The 23,057-nt window shown below is 33.7% G+C and overlaps 1 protein-coding gene across 2 annotated transcripts; it reads left to right on the top strand.

The window, feature by feature from the left end:
* Positions 1 to 1,999: 1,999 nt before the first annotated feature.
* Positions 2,000 to 9,210, top strand: DXR (1-deoxy-D-xylulose 5-phosphate reductoisomerase). Of its 2 annotated transcripts, none has more exons than XM_011625344.2 (12): positions 2,000 to 2,147; positions 4,611 to 4,786; positions 5,327 to 5,413; positions 5,560 to 5,685; positions 5,821 to 5,883; positions 6,728 to 6,877; positions 7,177 to 7,244; positions 7,474 to 7,585; positions 7,669 to 7,773; positions 8,033 to 8,154; positions 8,277 to 8,423; positions 8,656 to 9,210. In XM_011625344.2, the coding sequence occupies exons 1-12, from the start codon at positions 2,051 to 2,053 to the stop codon at positions 8,819 to 8,821; spliced, it is 1,419 nt and encodes a 472-aa protein (XP_011623646.1). In that variant the 5' UTR covers positions 2,000 to 2,050; the 3' UTR covers positions 8,822 to 9,210. The 2 variants fall into 2 exon arrangements, with proteins under 2 accessions (XP_011623646.1, XP_006844992.1); XM_006844929.3 differs by having other exon boundaries at positions 4,605 to 4,786.
* The last annotated feature ends 13,847 nt before the right edge of the window (positions 9,211 to 23,057 follow it).

Genomic DNA, 23,057 nt, shown 5'->3' with positions numbered 1-23,057 from the left:
AATTATAATCTCCTTTAACAAAGATAAACAGCCTCGTAATATACAATTCCAAAGTTTTAAAATGCATATACCTCTTATTCTTAGTGTGATTCCTTGATGATGGGTCATTACAACGACAAAGTCGATGTTCACACTTCTGGTATAGAAAAATAACCAAAAAAAAACCCAAAGGTTTTGTAAAATGTCAAACACATCCCAATATCTACGTGACCTTTATGAAAAATGTCAAAAATGATTTAATATTTTGAAGCATTTCACTTTTATTGTTTTAAAAATCACTACTTTAATTAGGAATCACAAAAAGGTAGGGTTCATTTTTCTATTAGATCGAAAACCTCATGTTTAATTTCAAACAAATACATTTTATGCTATTCTTTTTCTCTCTTTTTTATTTTTTATTTATTTATTTTTTTTTATTTTCATATTTTTCTCTAGAATACCGGTCGGCCGGGCGAGAGGTCGACCCACCCGGACAATCCAAGTTTTAGAACACTAATTTCACGAGAACAAAATGTTTAGCGTTTGCATATATTTTCTTCTCCTTTGCTGTATTTGATAAGGACTGGTATGGCATACTCCATAAAAGCTAGTAAGCATTTAAAGAAAGTTAAGGGTATGATAGTCATTTCAGAGGACTCAAATTGCATGCATTATGCAGAGAATAAAAGAACCCCGCTAAATCCTTGAGGCTCTCTTGATGCCCTTTCTCGTCGTATCAGCCAGGCCTCCCAACTTAAATCACCCTACTCTTTTGACTAAATGGCCAAATCATCTTGTCCATTTATTTATGGCGCAGTTTGTATGGAGCTGAAACTCTACATAATCAAATGAGAGCCCACATTCAAATAGTATCGAGAAATATGGTTTCAATACTTTGAAAGATTTTTTGATAGCCTTAAATTAGATTTTCATCTTTATTTATAAAATTTAAAGCTTTAAAAATAATGTAGATTAAGCAGATCTATAAAAACTTGAAAATTGACGGTGCAAGAATATGTTACAAGATGCACACTTTCTAAAATTTAAAATCCATTTTTTTTCTCATGTCTATACATCTTGATGTCGAGATGATCAATTTGATGATATTTGGGGATCAAAACAACCTCTTATATTGAAAGTTTTGAGGTAGGTTCTAATTTAATTGTTTAGAGCCTAGGCTCTATATAAACTTTTCTTTTTATAAAATGGTGTAGTTTGCCTTTTTATTTTGCAAAATTACCAGCATGCACCTAAGAATTGAGTATTCTGTCGTGCTTTCATAGTCCCAATCAACGGTTCGAATTCGATATGGTGCATCGTAATATAGATTCAGGCCGTCCAAGTTAGAATCTCACTCGTTGATAGTGGGAATTGTGGAAAAGTCCCGTAGTTATGTGCCAGTTTGGATACATGATTTAAAATTATTCTTTGTCAATTAACCAAGAGAACAAAACACCATGATGTATTATTCATAGATCAAAAGGCTAGTGTCGAAATGAAGTGTAGAAGGAAATGAAATATACAATACTATACATTAGAAAGAAAATCATATTAAAAAGGTATTGATGTATATTATCACTTCAGAGGGACGTTTCAGGATTGGGTTCGATTGGTTAAGGCGTTGACGATTCGACTGCTATGTCATAAGTTCAAATCCTATCATTAGCTACCCAAAAAAAAAAAAAAAAGTGTATAGCATGATGCCATAGATTATCGATAAATAATAGTTACATCATCACCGTCCGATCAATTGATATACACCGATATAAAGAACTACATGTAGTTTCTCTATTTATACTAAATGGGGTTTCGAAATGTAGGGGAGTATTTTTTAGCCGTTCATTTCCATGGGACATTGGTGTAAATACTAATATAGTAACGGGTATAACAGTCATTGTTAAGAGCAATCGCCTAGGGGCATTTTCTTGGAAAAACTAAACAAGTGTGTGATAGATATGAAAGTTAAGGGTATTATCGGTCATTCTCTCTCTATAAATGCCTCCTCATTTGTACGTGTGTCATTGTGTGGTGTTCGAGAGGTGTTGGTTTCAATTGTTTGTGAAAAAGCGATATGTCTCTCAGACTAGCTTTGCCTGCAGAAGCAGGCCCTGCCGCTCTCTCTTTTAAGGACTCCAATGGCAAAGCGAGCCCTCTCAAGCTCATCAAAGGTACTAGCTTTCTCTCTCCGCTGTTTAGCTTTTTAAAGATTTGGTGATTAGGAAATGTCTTTGATATATGAAACTGCATGTAGTCTTTTATTGATTTAGGCTTGAACTGTTATGGAGATTTCTTGTTTTCTTTTATAGACATTTGTTGTTATGCTTTTCCGTTGCTTCATTTTCCTGTTTTCTGATGGTAAGGACTCACTTGTGCCAATTGGGAGACATTTTTTTTTATGATTTTTTGAGATTGTTGCAGTCGTTTTTTTTGGATTATTTAACATGGAATTGATCGTTCTTCAGTGTTCCTCTGTTAGTATACAATTATAAATTATGTAACTTTATATTTGTGGTTATTTTCCAAATGATTTGATTAGAATTCTGGTTCTGGACTGTTTATCAATATTTGATGGGAAAAATGCTTATTAATTTTGCATCTTCTGTAACAGAATTGTATTTTGTGTTTAATTACTCACATTCAGCTTCCATTTTTGCTGAAAAGTTTATACTTTTATCGTTTTTATAAGTGTATTGTTTTCTCATTTTCTTTCAAGTTAAATCTGACTTTCGTTAAGTTCTGATGTTGCTTCTCCTTTGAATAATCGATCCGAAATTGTATTTCTTACAATATTTCTTCGTAAAATTCAAATTGTCCTTTTTTTTTTTTTACATTATATACTGGTTGTTAAGGTTGGGGTGGAATTTATTCTTTTATGATGTTGAAATAATGCTTCTCGTGCTGCTTCCTTGATGATCTCTTATGTTGACTTGGTACCAGGTTTTGTATAATAGAGAAACTTCCATTGGTTTGCTCTCGTGAAGGAAATATACTAAAAAGTGTAATTGTTATGATCGGAGTGCCGGGGCTCGGCCAAATCCACTCAGACTTGGCTGAGGAACTTGACCTTGTCCTATGGGCCAGGCAAGTTCCTGGCGAGTTAGGTGTACAAGTCTCCAGGCCCAAATAACTTCCAAAAAACGGTTTAAAAATGCAAGCAAAAATAAAAAATAATAAAAAAAGAGAAAACACTAACATAATGGTTAGAAATACTTCTTAAGACGATTTTGTTAGTTTTTAAGACCATCTGGGAACTGTAATATTTTTCTCTTGTTCTGCATTTTTCTGAAAGATTCAACGTACAAATCCACTTTTCAATAATCCATTCAAGTTTTTCTTATTTTTAAAGACTTTTTAGAGATTTTTTTACTCTTTTTAGCTTTTTTTCACTTTTTTGGGGTGTACCTAACTCGGCCATGTCCACTCGGACTCAGAAGAGTTACTTGGCTCGGCCAAGGGCCCAATAACTTGGGCGAGTCGATTTTCTGTACACTGGTTATGATAATATTTCTTCTATATGTTCTTATTTATGGAAGAATGTTGGTTTGATGAATTTTGCTATAAATAATTTCCATTTGGGGGGATTTTTGTGATTTCTATATTCATCAATAGTTGGCATAGTCAATGGGTAATGATTTGACCATTGGGATGTTCTATGCACCTCCAAACAAAGTTATGGATAAATTTCTGTCTTTATACTCTCTCTCTCTCTCTCTCTCTCTATCTATATATATATATATATATATATATATATATAGTTTCTGCCCTTGTGATGTTTCTCTGCTTATATTTTTTATTATTGCATTAATCGTGTGTTACTTTGATGGATGAGTATCCTTTTAGAATTACACTTTCAAAAGTTTTTTTCTTAAGTTCTGGAAGAAAACCATTCTCAATCACTAATATTCATGTAAGGCTTTTAATTTCTCATTAGGAGTTGGGAATGTTAATCTCTGCTTGTGATTTATGCAGATAATACTTCTTTGGTAAATACTTTTCATGCATTATTTTCTCTTTTGTATTTACACATAAAGTTGCTCTGGTTTGAGTGTGAGGGAGAGTGATGAGTCTAAACTTGTTTAATATGTCTTTTAGCTTTGGGTGCATGAGTTTTGTGTCTTCTGGTTATATGCTTCCAATTTTTGGAAATTTAAGAATTCATTCAGTTGGATTCCTTACCACTTTGAATATTTATAATCAAATGAAAATGAGCTTTCTAGCGGATTTTGAATAAAAACCTTGAATTTGGATCTCAAGAGAGTTCGTAAATTACCATTTGATGTCAAGGCTGAGCCAAACAACCATTTTTCTGTGAACTTTCTGAAATACCTTATGCATGGGTGATTGCTTTATGTTTGAAATGTTTAGAGTTCATCACTATGGGGTTGATTTTTAACTTTCTTCTATAGAGGAGCATTAATTTATTGTTGCCTGATGAGCTCATTGCTTTGTCAGTTTGAGTGTTATGTATTTTTGTATCATTTGGACCTCCCATGTTAGCACTAATCATCAAAGAGTGCTAATACTTGTAAGCTTCATGCTTCATGACTGAAAACTTTATACTATATGCTTCATGACTGAAAACTTTATAGAAAAAGTTAATGCTTTGTGACTTCCTTTCCTGTCAGGAACAGTTGGTCTAAAGAAGAAGGATAGAGGCTTCTGTGGGAATAGAACTTATTGTTCAGCTGCCACCCAACCACCACCAGCCTGGCCTGGAAGAGCTGTTTTGGAGGATGGCAAGAAGAAGACATGGGATGGTCCAAAGCCCATCTCAGTCGTGGGCTCAACTGGCTCAATTGGAACCCAGGTTTATAAAATTTTAATATTTCAAGTAGTCATATTTATGTAATTTCTGAAATTTGGTGACACTAATTTCTTGTGGTTCTTAAATTGAGAGTTTTTATTAACCAAACATGCCTTAGAAACGCCTGCAATAATGAGAGAAGGATCGTACAAATAGATTGGGAACCGACAGAGTTGCTCATTAGAATTGTAGATAATTGGCGGTCATGTCTTAGTAAGATATGCTTGAATAACAAGATGGTAGGGTTGATTAGATAAATCTTGGTCACAAGGAGATGAATACCAAATCCATGTAAAGAAAATGAAGCTGAGTTCTTACCACAAATTTGCATTCCATGATGGAGAAAAGAATGTGCAATTTCTTAGACTATTTCACTTCATCAGTTAGAATTTGAAATACTGGTTATTGCCAGTGATTATTCATTTGGAGGTCAGAGCTAAAAACTAATTACTACTTTTGCAATCTAGAAAATGATAAAAAGAAAAGAAAATCAAAATTTGTGCGTAATCTTCTAATTGAATATCGCGTAACTTGACCTTTCAGACATTGGACATAGTTGCCGAGAATCCTGATAAATTCAGAGTTGTTGCACTTGCGGCAGGTTCAAATGTGACTCTTCTTGCTGATCAGGTGATTATACAAAATTCATTCACAAGGAAAAGAAAAAATTATTATAATGTGATTCTCTTTATGGACTTTGAGACCACACTGAGGTTAAAAAATTGGTAAGCATGGCATGTTAGGTTTATGTTAATTGCATGTTTTTCGTTTTATAGGTGAAAACATTCAAACCTCAATTAGTGGCTGTTAGAAATGAGTCTTTGTTTGATGAACTTAAAGAGGCATTGGCTGATGCTGATTATAAGCCTGAGATCATTCCTGGAGAGAAGGGTGTCATAGAGGTGAGCTACCTCTTTTTTTTCTTCTAATAGTGAGTGCTTTCATTTCTCATCACCCTGGATGGATGATTTCTTTACTCTTCTATGCATCATATATTCTTTTGTTATTTTATTATGTTTCTATGCCTTTGCTTTTAGGTTGCTCGTCATCCAGATGCTGTCACAGTAGTTACAGGCATAGTAGGATGCGCTGGCTTAAAGGTAACTTCCATAGTCCTTTTCACATTATATCTTCCTCAAATGTTCTTATTGCACATGACCTTATTTCAAATTTCAAGTTTCATAGGATGTCAAGGTAACAAATATTTGTTTGAAGCATTTATTTATGTGGTTGTATTTCATACATAAATACATGTGAGTTATTCATATACGCATCTCTTTTGTGATTGTCGAACACATATCCTTTGCATTTCCAACAACTGCAGAGTGAAGAGGCAATGGCCATCCATGTTTATCTCTTATGATTGTGATCTTCTTCTGAGAATCTCTGTTACTAAGCTTCGCATTGCCTATTTGTTGCGCCCTACAATATTTAATGGGAAAAGTTTATATAGAGCTGAGGCTCTAAACAATCAAATTTGAGCCTATCATCTTAAAAATTTCACTAAAAGATGTTGTTTTGATGTTCAAATATCTTCAAATTGATCATCTCGACACCAAGAAGCATGGACATGAGAAAAAAATAGATTTCAAGTTTTGGAAATAGTGTATTTTGTAACACATTTTTGGACCGTTAATTTTCAAGATTTTCAAGTTTTCATAGATATGTCGATCTACACAATTTTTGAAGCTTTAAACTGTATAAATAAATATAAAAACATATTTTAAGGCTATCACAAAGATTTCCAATATTGAAACCACGTTTTTCGATACTATTTGAAGGTAGGCTCTAATTTGATTGTTTAGAGCCTAGGCTCTATACAAACTGCGCCCATATTTAATATGTTCAATAGCTTGGAACAGTACTTGAATTTAGAAAGCTTGGGCTCTTCTGGGATCTTTTTATAGTAGTTTTGTATCTGAAGGTGCGTTTGGGTTTTCCCAGCCTACAGTGGCTGCAATAGAGGCAGGAAAGGACATAGCATTGGCAAATAAAGAGACTCTCATTGCTGGGGGCCCTTTTGTTCTTCCCCTCGCACGCAAGCATAAAGTTAAAATTCTGCCGGCTGACTCTGAGCATTCAGCAATATTCCAGGTGCCATTAAGGAGCCAACAACTTTCTCCTGTGTGGTTTTGTGTGTGTGTATAGTGAGTGAGTTTGAATGTGCGTGTGCGTGTGTAGTGAGTGAGTGTGAATGTGTGTGCGTGTGTGTTTGTATAGTGAGTGAGTGTGAATGTACGTGTGTGTGTGTATAGAGTGAGTGAGTGTGCATGTGTGTGTGTGTGTGTGTGTGTGTGTGAGAGAGAGAGAGAGAGAGAGAGAGAGAGAGAGATTGCATTTGGTTAGCTCATCATATATTGCTTGGAAATGCTGAGAGGATTTCATGCATCCAGTGCATTCAAGGCTTGCCAGAAGGTGCACTTCGTCGTATCGTTTTGACGGCATCAGGAGGAGCATTCAGGTCTGAACACTATTTTCTTTTCAATAATGAACTTTTGTTTGACTATAGCAATAGGTGCTGGAGAAACAATGCACAACGACCAATATTTAGTGAGAGATATAATTTCAGTGTTCTTTGGATCTGTTTTGTAACACAAATGATTCTAGTTGTCAAATATTTCGTCAACTTACTCTTCCTTTTTGTTTGTTATTGATAAGTTTAAACTGAAGTCTTTTATTCCCTCCTATAGGGATTGGCCGGTTGCAAAATTGAAACAAGTGAAAGTTGCAGATGCTTTGAAGCATCCTAACTGGAATATGGGGAAGAAAATCACAGTTGACTCTGCCACTCTCTTCAACAAGGCATGGTTTTTTCTCTTGTTCCCAGTTTTATTATGTTTTGATAGTAGATTTAAAATAAAGTTTCCTTGCATGCTTATTAACAGGGTTTAGAAGTTATAGAAGCACACTATCTGTTTGGAGCCGAATATGACAACATAGAGATCGTGATACATCCACAGTCAATTATACATTCAATGGTTGAAACTCAGGTTCAATCTACCGATGCCCATGCCTCTTTCTCTCTCTCTCTCTCGCTCACCCCTCTCCCCACCCCCGCAAAAAACCCAGAAACAAACAAAAGATTTTAACGACTAAATTGTTTATTTTGTTCAAATTGAAGCTGGATTAGGCTTTGTGATTGGTCTACAATGAATTTGCCTGTGGATTTGATCTAAACAGTGGATTCACAAATTAGATTCCATTAGTCTGAAGTGCTTTATCTCCCTTGTTTTGCCATTCCAAAATTAGGATTCATCGGTGTTGGCCCAATTGGGATGGCCGGACATGCGGTTGCCCATCCTTTACACAATGTCGTGGCCAGACAGAATATATTGCTCTGAGATCACTTGGCCTCGACTTGATCTGTGCAAGTATGTCTCTCTCTCTCTATTTGTGTGTATATGGTCTTGACTTGACCTTTCCAAGTATGACCCTTTCTTGCCTTCAAGTAGTTCTCTCTCCCATTGATAATGACTGCATTATATTTTTGCAGGTTGGGGTCCCTAACCTTTAAAGCCCCAGACAATGTGAAATACCCATCAATGGATCTTGCCTATGCTGCTGGTCGTGCTGGTGGCACCATGACTGGAGTTCTCAGTGCCGCCAACGAGAAGGCAGTGGAGATGTTCATCGATGAACAGTAAGAATTCTTCCTTCCATAGTTTTTTTCTAACAAAAAGAAATCAATATTAGTAAGTACTACCATTTTTCCCCTCTAGCTAAACTACTTTTCCATCTCTCACTTGAAGAAGAAAAGCAACTTGTTGATATATTCCGTTTCTCTTGACTTTTGTAATGAAACCTCGACAATCCCACCACCGCCCTCTCTGTCTCTCACATATTTTTGTGATGGGGTGTTTTGGAAAATGCAGGATAAGTTATTTGGATATATTTAAGGTGGTGGAGATTACATGTGATAAGCATAGGAAGGAGTTGGTTGTGGAGCCTTCTCTGGAAGAGATCATTCATTATGACCTTTGGGCGAGGGATTTTGCAGCTAAGTTGCAGCCCTCTAGCCTTAGCCCTGTTGCAGCCTAGAGAGAGAGAGAGAGAGATTGGAAACTGTATAGAATATGCTATGCCTATGTTTTCTTCTCTCCCCACCTGATTTTGGGGCATGTGTTGTAAGAGTAATGTGTTAGAAAATGAGAAAGGCCTTAGAAAGAGAGCGGAGAGAGATTGTGGGCATGTTTCAATGGAAGTTGGAGGGGCAAAAACTGAGAAAAATTATGGGAGAATAAGAAAGTTGTTGGTGGGAAGGGGGTGCAGCGGGTTTATTTCTTCTCTCTGGTAGTAGGAATAAAAATGAGATGGAAGTCGGTGGAAGGTGGTGACCTCTCTCTCTGGGTGTGTGTGCTGGCGCCCGCCCAATAAATTCGTGTTACTCATTTTCTTGGAATACAATTTCTCAAAATTTGGCCCTGAAATTCTTTTTCAAATTGAAGGACTATCAAAATATCTCTCTACTGTTGACTGTGAATTTTCATTAATAAGATCAAAAATCTCTCTCTCACCTCCTGTTAACTGAGAATTTTCATTAATAAGATCAATATTGTTGTACAACTCGCTTGGAGTCCAAAATAGCTATTCTACTGTTCCTTCAGCAAATTATAGATATAGAATTGAGACTATCAACCATTCTAGCCAACTGGTCTGCCTCCAAATTTCTCCGTGAACCATTGTTAACTATTCGATCGAGTCCATTTGGGACCAAGTGAATTACTCGGCCTCAGCCCCTTTCCGAGCCGAGCTCCTGGGTACAACTCGGTCATATTAAAAAAAAGAAAAAAGTAAATAAGAAATACATAAATATAGGATCATGTATAAAATTTATAATTGTAATTTGGATTCTTTTAGAATGATATGTGAATCTTTATTGACATGTGTTTCTTTCTTTTATATGCCTTTTTTTCAAAGTTTTCTGGATTTCATCATATCACAGCATTTGGAAAGGCCTCTTCAAGCAATTAATTAGAAATTCACCTTATAAAATAATTTTGTTGAACCCTCTCACGGTTTCAATGGGATATGATAGTCATTATTTTAATGTGTTGAATAGTTTGGAAGGGGCATGATATAGTCATTATTTGAACGTGTCCAATGTTTATTTACTGCTTTTTGAGTGCCCATCCTATAATGCTCCACTAGGTCCACCATTTATTTGGTCGGTCCATTAAAGAAACTCCCATTAATTCCTTTACGTGAACCAATTGAACTATGAAAATCTTGTGTTTAATTGGTCAGAAAAAAAGGATTGGTATTTAATTGTGTTTGGCAAGCAAAAACTCTTTGCTGTAAATTTTTTTTTAAATACTAGATTTTGTTTTTTGGTTAATTCATCACTTGAGATCAAACTTGAGATGTAGCTCTACCAGTATCAACTGCTAATCAATCAAGCATTTGGGTAATGAGTACACAGTTGTCATATAGTCAATTGAAACCACGACAGTATTTGAAAGTGTGCTTTATTTTGATTGTTTAGATCCTGGGCTCTATGCAAACTGCACCCATCCATAAAAGAAGCTTGTCACTACAAAGCACAACAAAACTATGCACTTCATAAAAGAAGCTCGTCACTTCAAAGCACAACAAACTATGCACTTCATAAGAGTAGCTTGTTGCTTCAAAGCAACCCTAATATCTGGTAACATTAGCCCTCAGCAAAGAAGGGTGTGCCATCCAGAACTGCGTATCCAATTGCTACAAACCATTCTTTAGTTGAATCCCTTTTAACTTTGAAGTCCCTATATGATAATTACCAAATGTTTGCCTCTGTACTCCTGTTTTGGTCAGTAGAGGAAGGGTCTCTTATCTATTGTAGGAATGAAATTCAAGACGTCATCTTGTGGCACCCATCACCCTGACCACCTATGCCTTGACTCCCTTCCCAACTTTGATTTATTAGCTATACAACTTTGTCGAGGTCTCAAAAAGGAGAGAAGTATATCACCAATGTGATCCCTGATCAATCCTCCAACAGGTCCAAGATTGCCCCTTGCACTCCCATCAAAAGTGAAATTTCACGCATATATATGGAGGCTGTTACCAATCACTTAGCTTTTGATAATTCTTTACTTCGAGTTAAGCAACTTGTTTATGATTTAAGAGTACATTCCCCTAAACTCTTCTTTAGCTATTGCCCAAGGTGCTATCGAAGTTCGATTATTCCAACTAACAATGCACATATCCTCAAAGAATTTGCTAGGACTCGGCCGAGTCCACTTGAACGCGTCCTATGGGGGAGGTCGAGTTTTTCTGAGATGTGCACAACTCAAAGATATTAAAAAAAAAATCAAAAAATCAAAAAATTCCAAAAAAATTTATACAAATGTGGAATTGATCTATATATTTTTTTTGTGTACGATTCATTTGTTTTTTAAAAGATCCTGAGTCTTTTTTGCCATAAATCCCTTTTTTTATTTTTTATTTAGTTTTGCCCCCAACTATAAATCCATTTTTCTAATACTTTTTAAAGCGTATTTGGACTCTAAAGATTGTGTTTGTTTTTATATTACTTCTAATAAATTCTTATTTTTTTGAAATTTTATCGTCTTTTAATTTTATTTGGGTTTTTCAGTCCGTTGCATGACTTAGCCGAGTCCTAACTCACCTCCACCAAGGGAGTTTCCTGGGTTGGGTGAGGCGAGTCTCGGGACATTGCTTCAAATTTTTAACTATTCTGCCGTTACCATTCTCCACAGTTTTAAATCCTAGCTTTGGCATAGGCGGTGGTCTCCATTGAATTGCCTTGACTGATGAGGGAATAATCCAGTGCAAAAACCGTTCCATAGAGAATTTGCAAAGGAAAATGTGTGCATTAGTTTCCTCATGTCATTTGCTTAGGAGGCATACGTTTGTTAAAGGGTGTGGTTTCTATAAGGTTGCAACCTTAAACAATTTAATTAAGGCACGTCTCCAAATTTTATCATAACATGTTATTTTGGTATAAATTTGTTTTAGGATTCTTTGAAAATATTTTTTCATATCTAATTATAAAATTTTAAACTCAAAAAATGATTAACATCAAGTAGATCTATTAGACCATTCGGTTTGGAAATTGAGTTTAAATTGCATTTTCTTAAAACATAATGCTACTATATTAGAAGATTTTTTACTCTTTCTTTGCATTTTTTTCCATGTTGATTGCATAGGGCCTTTTTATTGCTAAACATTGTCCCCAAAAATCATGATAAAAAAAAGAAGAGCATGTATACTATGCTCCCTCGGTAGCATAGTTTATTTCAATTCCTTCAATTAGAAAACCTACTTGGGAGGATATTTTTAATATGAAAATTTGGGAACCATATGAGAATTTCTAGATGATTATTCTCAAAAAAGAAAATTGGAATTTGAGCTTTCTAACACTAAGTGTCGCATCTAAAGAGTAGATGTCTCTATTCAATCTTGAGACATTATCTTTTTCATGTGCATAGAGGGTACAATTAGGATTTTTTTTTTTATTTATGTTAATCAATAGGTTGAAGAGGTTACAACCCCAAATTTTGGGGTCCTAAAATTAATTATAGGTTGGCTTTTACCCGAGGGAGTAAATGGGCATTCTACTACCGTGGGAGTAGGATACCTTTTGGCAAAAAAAAACTAGATCTTACTTTCCTTTCTTTAAAAATAAAAAGTCAAATTAGTCAAAAAACTTAATTGAAAATAAAGAGTCAAATTTCTAAAAAATCATACTTTTTTTATTAGTCTCTCTCCGTGTTTGTGTAGTTTTCCCATATAAATGTCTAATGATGCGTGTTTGTGCAGCTTTCCCAAATAAATGTCAAGAGGAATATTTATAAGAATTTAAAAGTTCGGATTAAATACAATACAATGTTTAACTGAATAATTTGCAATGCTTAATTATTTACTAATGTTTAATCATGGTGGTTTACAAAAAAAATTTTAAAAAAGTTGAATTATTTAATTTAGAATTTTCACAATAAGTTTTCAACCTCTCAAATCTATTTAAGTTGGGAATGGTGAAGGCTCGTTGAAGCTCAACATTGGTAGAAGCTTATTGCGCAATCCAAGATAGGCAATGACTAATTGATTTCTCTAGGATTAAAGATCTTTAAAGAGAAGAATGTAGGTGATTGCTGTTCGATAGAAGGTGATTCTATGAATGTTAGCAATATATGCCTTGGCAACTTAGATGTACTTGAATTCATATTCTTGATTTGGTTGCTTCCTTGAGGGTTTTATTTGATCATCTGTATAGAGAATCAAATGAATTAGCTGATGCTCTGGTTAAGAGGGGGCTCCTCTTTTTTTTTTACTGTGATTTCTTATGATGTAATTTCACTGCTGTAATTTCATCCTTTTTAATAAAGTTCATTAATAAAATTCATGAATTTTGTCAAAAAAAAAAAAGAGAGAATGAATCCAATCCAATACAAAGCGAATAGTAATGATGACTAATGGTTGGTATAGTGGATTTGAAGAGCAAGAGATGAGGAGCATAGTCATCATGTGGCCTTACATCATGTACCAAACTCCCGCAAATTCAGCCCATTTCATTTTCATTGGAGTGGCTCTCCAACTCGGTGAATTATACATCATCATTCACTTGGTGAGGTAATTTTCTTGGAAAATTTTGAATTTTTGTTTTTTTTTTTATTATTTTGACATTACGAATAGTCAGAATTTGAGAATGACGAAAGGAAGGATATACTTCACTCACTTCGGTGCTAGTTCGGTTGGGTGGATCCTCTGCCTCATGTATCCGTGTCGGATCACGGGATTGCAATTGAGATTAATCTAGGTCGTTCTGAATAGGCAATCTATAGAATATTAAAGAAAATAGAAAATAAAAAATAAGGGTTTGGGTGGGGGATTCTGAGGAGACTTTTTTTTTTTTTTTTTTTTCGGGGGAGGGGGGTGGGGGGTGTTCCACGGCCAGTATTGATACCTTCCCAAAGTTGGTTCAATCTCAACCAATTTCCATTTCAGATTGGTGTCTCCCAATTCTGATCGGTGAGTGTTATGGGTTTTAAAACATTGTTTCATGAACAACAAATTTTGAGGATGTGACCTACTCAAGAAATAACCAAGTAAAAAAGAGGCGCCTGCAACTTCGTAGAACAAAAGTATGCCTTAGAATTGCCCACAAATCATCTAATTTTGTGGAAGGTCATATCCAGGTGTGTAAATCGCTTCTTCTTTTTTAAAATACTCATAATAAAGTGCATTCATGATTTTAGATCTGGACATCCTCTTATGCAAGCCAATTTTTTGAGGGAGGAAATGCAAATTTTGATAATAAGGGAGTGTAGTACACAGGCTCTTATTAAACAATTTGAGAATACTTTATGCTCATGCTGAATGTTGAGCTAAATGTACTTTTTTTCCCACGATAAAATTATATTTAAGAATGTATTCAAGACTTCAAGTTCTTGAGATATAACAACTCAATCTAGCGACCAACCCAAAAGAAAAACATGGTTCAATACAAACTAGGGGTCTGTTAAGAAATTGGTATCCTAATGTATCAGATTTAGGGAATTAGAAACTCAAAATACAATTTATTATAAAAAATACTTTATATGGTGATTCTGAAGTGGATCCTGAAATTTCTTCAAGACAATTTTCCTCTCTCGAGGGAGTAAATGTACATTATGATCCGGTATGAGAATAGTGTATACACCAAAAAAGGGGAAAAAAAAGACTTTGGCTCCCCAAGTCTTTTTAGATGTATGTTTGATGATAATCCAATTTTTCTTATACACGCTAACATTTCTTTCATTAGTTTAAGACATATTGTAATATCCAATTTAAATTAGTAGTCGCTATAAGGCGCTGACTTTAAACAATCAAAGTAAGATGCACTTCCAAACTCTACGAGAGATGCAATACCATTGCCAACCTATGATAGCATGAAAATCTATTTTGACACTTAATTTTGAAATATAAAGCTCAAAAAATAATGTAGAATTAGATATCTATAGACACTTGAATAGACTAGATAATGTGTTACAAGATGTACAATATTTATAAATTAAATTCATTTCTTTGTTATATCTATACATCTGGTCAAGATGATCAATAAGAGGGTTTCCTAATTCAAATAGGTTTTTAAGGGGCACCCTAGTATAAGCATGGCGCCTTATAGAAACTCTGAATAAATTTGCATTTTGATATTAAGGAGTTACCTTCTCAAGAATAAGGTTCACAAAAGACACACAAAAATGGAATATATCTCACCTGGAAAATTAAATTTTCAAACATGACCATCTTATTCTTTAGAGCGCTTATTGCATATACATCACTACAGTAGAATATTATGGAACCAAGTTTTTACTAGCAAGCCCATGCCTTTTTGTTCTGACATCGAAAATCCTCCAATTGATCATCTTGACTTTGAGATGCATCAATACAAAATTAGGATTTTTCAAGTATTAAAAATAGTACATCTTGTAATACCTTATTTGGACTGTCCATTTTCGAGATTTTTTTAGTGTTTGTATATTGCTCAATCTACACCATTATGGACATTTAAATTTCATATCATAGGTGATATAGATTCTCATGATATTATAGGGGTTTCTAGTAGTAGAAGTGCATCTTTGATTTAGAGTTGTGCCTAATTTAGGGTCAATGCTTGCGTAAACTGCACCATTAATGTTAGGGTGTGGTTTGTATACAGCCAAGGCTCTAAACAATCAAATTAGAGCCCACATTTAAATAGTCTCGAAAAATGTGGTTTCATTCGTGAAAATTTTTTACTAGCCTTCAAGTATATTATCATATTTAATTATAAATTTTAAAGCTTTAAAAATAGTGTAGATCGATCAAATCTATGAAAACTTGAATAACAGTAAAAAAATGCATTACAAGATGCATTATTTCCAATACTTGAAATCCATTTTTTCTCAAGGCCATGCATCTTGATATCGAGGTAATCAAATTAAGGATATTTGGACATCAAAACAACCTCTTCTAGTGAAATTTTTGGGGTAGGCTCTAATTTGATTGTTGTTTAGATCCTAGGCTCTACATAAACTTTTCCCTTCATGTTAATAGTAAAAAAAGAGTGGTAGTTTTCTTTTTTTTTTGTCTTCTTTATTTATTTTTAATTTTTTAAAGACACTTGTTCAAACACCATATGCAACTCTCAAAGTGGCCTTCTTGACTATGGACTAGGTCTTCTAATAGTCATGGGAAAATTTCATAAAAAAATAATATGAACATAATAATATCTTTGGGAAAAGTTTATATAAGGTTGCAATCTTAAACTGTAGAACTACAGATGCACCTCAAAAATCCATCGAAAATGTTATTTAAATATTGAAAAACCCTCTAATTGATCATCTCGACATCGAGATGCATGAATATGAAAAAAAAATTAAGTCTCAAAAATAGTGCATCTTGCAACACATTATCTGAAACGTCTATTTTCAAGATTTTCATATGTTCATAGATCTACTTGATTTAACCATTTTTAAAGTTTTATAATTAGATATGAAAATATATTTTTAGACAATCTTACAAATTTTTAACACAAAATATACATGTTATGATAAAGTTTGGACGTACACCTTAATTGGATTGTTTAATGTTGCAACCTTATGGAAACCACACCCAAAGATATTGGGTGTGGTTTCCATAAGGTTGCAATATTAAACAATCCAATTAAGGTGCACCTCTAAATTTTATCATAATATATAATTTTAGTGTAAAAAATTTTTAAGAGTATCTCAAAATATTTTTTTATATTTAATTACAAAATTTTAAGAGAAAATATCTCCATACCCCTTATTTTTAAGTTTCATTACACAATAGACCAAAGGTATTAGAAGATATCTTGGAGGATTAAAATTATAGATTTTATTTCTTCTAACCTCCTGAGCTAATTTAAGCATGTTTGTTTAGGCCAAACAAATCTAAAAAGACATGTCTTTTCTAAAAGCTATCCTCCCAAACTTCTAGAGAGAGAGGAGGGCTTTATAGATGTGAGAGGTTACCGGGAGGAGAGAGAGAGAGAGAGAGGTGTTTGAAGAAACATGGGAGGAGGAGAGAGAGAGTGAGAGAGATATAGTAAGAGAGAGAAAGAAAGAATTTTAGAGTATATAAGTGAAGAGAGAGAAATTATTGGGTTTAGAAATAGCTATCTTTATCATATTTGTTTAGGTTAAAAAAACAGGTTTAAATTGACCAGGGGGTTAGAAGATATTTTTTGAAACCTTGGATTTATCTAAAACTTAAAAATAGGGGATACGGAGATATTTTTTCAAATTTTAAACTAAAAAAATAGTTAAAAGCAAGTAGATCTATAAACGTATGAAAATATTGAAAATTCACGGTCTAGATAATATGTTGCAAGATGCACTATTTCTTGCACTGAAAATCTTTTTTTTTTTTTTCATATTCTTATATCTTGATATTGAGATGATCAACTAGAAGGTTTTTCAACATTAAAACAACCTTTCCGATGAATTTTTGAGGTGCATCTGTAATTCTACATTTTAAGGTTGCAACCTTATATAAACATTTTTATTTATCTTTTGCACATGGTGGTCACAATCATTCCCACTCATTAGATGTCAAATTAGATGGCCTGGGGTGAATCACGATGTCCGAGAATTTTTATTTTTATATTTTTAAACTTTGTGTTCATTCAATGAGACTCTTACAACCATTCATTTTGAAATTTAACAGACAAAAATGATTATGACTGCCACGTACAAAAAATAAATAGTCTCTTTATGGACAATCTCATAATAAAATCACAAATGATTTATAATTGCAAGATCAATTGTACTAAGAAGTCTTTAATTGCATTTTCTTATGTTTTTTTGACTCCCATCCAAAGTTGTAGTAGGTTTCCTATGAATATGATTGAAATTCCATAAATATGTGACTCGACTAGGATAATATTTTTATACCTGTCAATTACTTTTTTTCTTTTTTTATGACTGACCGATGTTAGGAATTTTATAGATTTTCCTTATTCTTGTGCAAGCTTGGGGTTTAGACTTTGTCGAGTCCTGATTACTTAACCAGCTAAACTAAGTGCCCCAACCTCATTTGTTCTTTTATGGTGACTTTTAAGCTAGGTTCAAACCTTGGATATGAGGGTTTCCCCCCCTTTTTTGTCGTCACTCATGACTTCTTGTCACTAAAGAAGCCAGATTTCCCAGAAACAGATAGGGCTTGCTACCTAATCTGATCCCTCTGTCGAAAGAAAAACGGTTTGATGGGGCTGCAGGGCTATCAAACAAAAAGTGAAGCCTCATGTTGTAACTCATCAAAAATCGCAATTCAAGGGCTAAAAAACATTTAAATCAATCATCTCAGTTTGAACATTGTGGTTGTGCAAAAAAATTAGATTTTCAAAGTTTAAAAATAATGTATATTGCAACAAATTATCTAGACTATTCATTTTACCCTAAAAAAAATGTTCACAAATCCGCAAGGTGTGTACCATGTTTTGAGTTTCAAATTATATTATCGGTGTCGGAAAATAATTTTAGAGTCATCGTCGAGATTTTCGATGCCGAAATTGCTTTGCAGATGAAGATTTGAGAATAGGATTTATTTTGTTTTCATAAAGCCTAGCCCCATAAAAACTTTATCCCTCTTGTAAATACGGGTCAAGCCACCCTTCTTTCCCATTGGCTACAATAAAGTAGAAAAGCTAAAACTGGAAACGACTCTCTTTTATGTTGCACAAAATGTGTGGGTTCAAACACAACCTTGTCCTCTAGGTGAAAGATTGCATATGGTGGAGCATATTATACATATATACTCACTGGGGCAAAAGACCTACTCAGAAGGATATTTTTTATGTGAAATTTTGGAATCCACTTTAGTATCACTAGATGAGCATTTTATAAACATAAAATTGCACTTTTGAGTTAACAAACACTTATATCTAACCATCTAAAAATCAATCCAGGACATTGTCATATATAGAATAAAATACTTTTTATATATGAATTTGTTTATTTAGGTTGGTCGCTATGTTGAGGAATTTACATCTTAAAATTACTCCTAAGTAGAGTTTTACCTGAGGGAGTAGATATTCTTGCATACATGACTGCCAATTAGGGTTCTTTCACAGGTGTGGATTTTTTTCTTTTTTTTGTTCTTTTTTCTAATCTATGGGGCATGTGGTTTTCTACACAACTTGAACTTGGACTCAAACATTAGGAGTTTATGTAGTTTCAGCTTTCAAAGGCTGTCATTTTTCCAGTTTCAGTTAATGTAATATGCTATGCAGAGTTGGACATTAGAAAACTACTTGGATTCAAATATAAATGATTAATGTGTTAGGTTGGGGTCTACTTCAAAGCACAAGCTTACCCACTCCATCACCCACTGCAATTGGACAAAAGTGATTTGAAAGGTAGTTTTGGATTCACTCTATTTTTATATGGTTTAGAGATCATGGAGATTTTATGAGGTCCATGTACTAACCCACCCAAAAGAGAAGAAGTTTATGTAAACGATCAAAATGGAAAAGTGCATGTACCATCAAAGGACCTTTTTGGTTCCATTAGACTTCCCACTTCCACATCCTACAAAAGAAAGGATCCAAGATACCATATATGCCTCACATCAGAAGATTATTGAAAATGGAATTTCTCATTCACCACTAAAAATGAAAAACTTGTGTGCAAAATGTGAAGAAATTGATCTATAGAGATGACACCCGTGCACGCGCTTGTGCATGTGTGTGTGTGTGTGAGAGACAGTTAACACTAGAACTATTGATAGAGATTTATTTTATTCACCTGAGTGTTAATTTGTGAACTCAAAAAGGGTGTCAATTATGAATTCAAAAGGCTTAAAACTTCTAATGGAGTACTTCTATAGAAAGAAAAGAAAGTACAAATTCATAGAAAAAATTACCCAAATTAAATAGTTAGGCTTCCTTAATTAGCTAAGCTCTTACAGACTCATAGAGAGAACAAAATGCTAGGCTGAGAGCATTTTAGTAGATTACTCATGCCCGGTGATGCAAAAGAAAGGGGTTTAAGGAAATTTTGATATTTAATGATTACCGAAGAGACCTATGATGATGAGCCATTTTCTAAAAAATAAAACAAGCTTTTAGGTGAGAAATTAAGGATACATGTGTCAATGTCGTACGCAGATACCAGAATTAGAAACACCGATCTTATAACTCCCTTTTCAAGAAGTATATTCTGGTGGCTATTAAAGAATTAGGGTGGTGAGATTTAGTACTTTTATATTGTAGTTTTTAGATAAAAAAGTTTTAAAATAAAGTGTTCAAATTTTTAAAATGAATTACTTAAGTGTCGTATCCTTGGTGCTTTCAAACATACATAATAGTTGTCGGCATGCGAATCCATGTTTGGTAAGTGAGAAAATAATTTCAACTTAGATGCATATAAAAAAAAACACACACCAATTGAGATTAGTGTTACCTAATATCTCATTTTCCCTTCTTTTCTTTTTGATCTACTTGTGTTTGTTTTTATTTGCTTCTTGGACTCTTTAGGTCGGGGCTCTTTCCATTGGCTTTTTTTGTAGGGTTATAAGTTTGGAAAAAGTTTATACAGAGATGAGGCTCTAAACAATCTAATTAGAGCCCACTTCAAAAAGTTCACTAGCAAGGGTTGTTTTGATGCCCAAATATCCTCAAATTTATCATCTCGGCATCAATATGCATGAACATGAGAAAAATGGATTTCAAATTTTGGAAATAAACATCTTGTAACACATTTTTAGACCATCAATATTCAAGATTTTTAAATTTCTATAGATCTGCTCGATCTGCACTATTTTTTAAACTTTAAATTTTATAATTAAAAATAAATATATATTTTAATGTATCACAAAAATTTTCAGTATTAAAACCACATTTCTCGGTACTATTTGAAGGTACGCTTTATTTTGATTGTTTAGAGCCTCAGCTCAATACAAACCGCATCCTTTAGCTTTTGCTTGTATTTTTCACTATGATGAGGCATTCAGCTAGATTCATTCCCAATTTAATTCATGTGTTTTCATTTGGTTGTTTGTTTTCTCATGATTTGAGGCGTTTGCCAAAACCTTTTTTCTTCAGTGAGAGGGTACAAAATAAATATGAGGAAAGGGGGAGAACGTAGCCATGAGCACAGCTGAAAAAAAAAAAAGCAAAGTGGAACCTACCTCTCTGTATTAGATTGAGATAGTACTCACTTTGCTTTGAGGTGGAGGGATCGTTGGACCTAGTCTGCATGGGATTCACCGTATTGGATTGAGAAACTGTAACATGGGCTCAAGATACCGAGAAACAAAATATATTGATGAGAATTTTTTCCATTTATTCATTCCAGGGAACGGAAGGGTTTTTGTGAATGGTGACAAAAAGAATTGTGATTGTTTGTTCCTGAAAATCTAGTCTAATCAATATCATTTGTTTGTTCCTGAAAATATCTCAATCTCGGAAAAGGAAACATAAATGTAACATTTTCCAATGGGAAGAAGATACAGAACTGTAAGCAATTTTTGGATAGGGGCAAGCATCTTGAGACATATACAAATAAAGCCATTAAATTAAAATTGTTTCTTTGGCCCAACCATCGATTAGAAGATTTAGCTTGCATGAATCGCTATTGGTTTGATACCAATAATGGTACTCGTTTTAGTATGTCAAGGATACGTACGTCTCCACGATTCGGAATTAGTTGATCTTAAATTCCCTTATCTATCTTCTATCACGTCATGTACTATATCCGGTGTATATGAAGAAAGACAGATAGATACACACGCCATCTTAAACTACGATATATGATACGGATTTAGTGATGCGTCAATTGGATCTAAGAATGAATCTACAAGATATTATGAGGTACAAATTCTTCTCTTTCGTGAATGGAGAAATATATCCTTTCTTTTGTGTTTGAATCAATCGATTTTAGTTATTAATTTGCCAGAAAAAATATTTGAAACAGATTATTGCGTGCATTAGATCGAGATGACTTGCATTATCCTTCCTCATTGAAAAGTCATATATCCATCCATCTCTGAGAAAAAGTAAGAAGGAAAAAAAAAAAGAAGACTTTTATGATCATAAATTCGTTTATATCATCTATTTGAAAAAAAAGGGGTTCGTTGAATTTCAAGTATTTTGTTTCATTTATAAGATACAAAAACTTACTTCACATTTGGAACTACACAAAAAGGACTTTTTATCCCAAAGAGGTATGTGTAAAATTATGGGGAAACGTTAATGGATGCTGACTTATTTGTCAAAGAAAACTAAAGTACGTTATAAGAAATTAATCGGCCAGTTGAATATTTGGGAGCCAAAGAATCGTTAATTTGAAAATTTGTATTTAAGATGAATTATTCGGTTTCGCATGGGAGGGAGAGAGAGCGGCAGAGTAATACTTAGCATAAATTGGATGAGCCACCAAATTGGTGAGGGGTTTAGCCTAGTTAAAACCCACTTTGTTTAGGGTGAATTTTAAATATTAAAACATTATAAATAATAGTTTAAAAATATATAGTATATTAAAAAGATGGGCGCAGTTGGCATAGGAATGCATCCGTAGCTTTAGAGGTAAGGTGCACCTTCAAATTCTATCATGGTATATAATTTTGATGTAAAATGTTCTTAAGAGTATCTCAAAATCTATTTTTATATCTAATTATAAAATTTTAAATTTCAAAAAAGGTTAAAATCAAGTAGATCTCTAAATATATGAAAATATTGAAAATGGATGGTGTAGATAATATGTTGTAAAATACACTAATATTAAAAAATTGAATAATAATTTAAAACATGTAGTAATTTAAAAATAGAACATATTTAAAAGGAAATGTATATGATGAGACCGTTTATTTTTTAGGAAGATACTACAAAACGCCTATAGGGGACAATGAACAGTGATTTCACGTACCCTCATCACCGTCCAAAGTTCATCGCACAGAAACGATTGTCTGGTAGTATTTCATTTTTCATTTTTTTCTACAAATCGGAATTATCTGAAATTTGGAGCATGTGTTCATCAAAATAGAAAAATATCAAAAAATATTTTACATGAAATAAATTGAACAAAATACCACCTAAAAGTTTCAGGGGTACTTTGGTCAATTTTATTTTTGTGAATTATTTTTTTATATTTTTATTAAGTACGCCTCACTAAGATGTACACACGCCCAAAATTTAAGATCATTCAGATTTGTAGAAAATAGAAAATGAAACATTATCAAACGATCATGGCCGTACGATAAACTTTGGATGGTGATGAGGGTAAGTGAAATCGTTGTTCATTGTTTCATATAGCCGTTGAAAAGACTTTTCTTATTTTTTATATAAGAA

The sequence above is a fragment of the Amborella trichopoda genome, chromosome 1 (genome assembly GCF_054954075.1).
Source record: "Amborella trichopoda isolate Santa Cruz 75 chromosome 1, AtrichopodaSantaCruz75HAP2 v2.0, whole genome shotgun sequence".
Taxonomy (NCBI): Eukaryota; Viridiplantae; Streptophyta; class Magnoliopsida; order Amborellales; family Amborellaceae; genus Amborella; species Amborella trichopoda.
The sequence above is the reverse complement of the archived record's forward strand: the minus strand, read 5'-3'. Positions and strand labels throughout refer to the sequence as shown.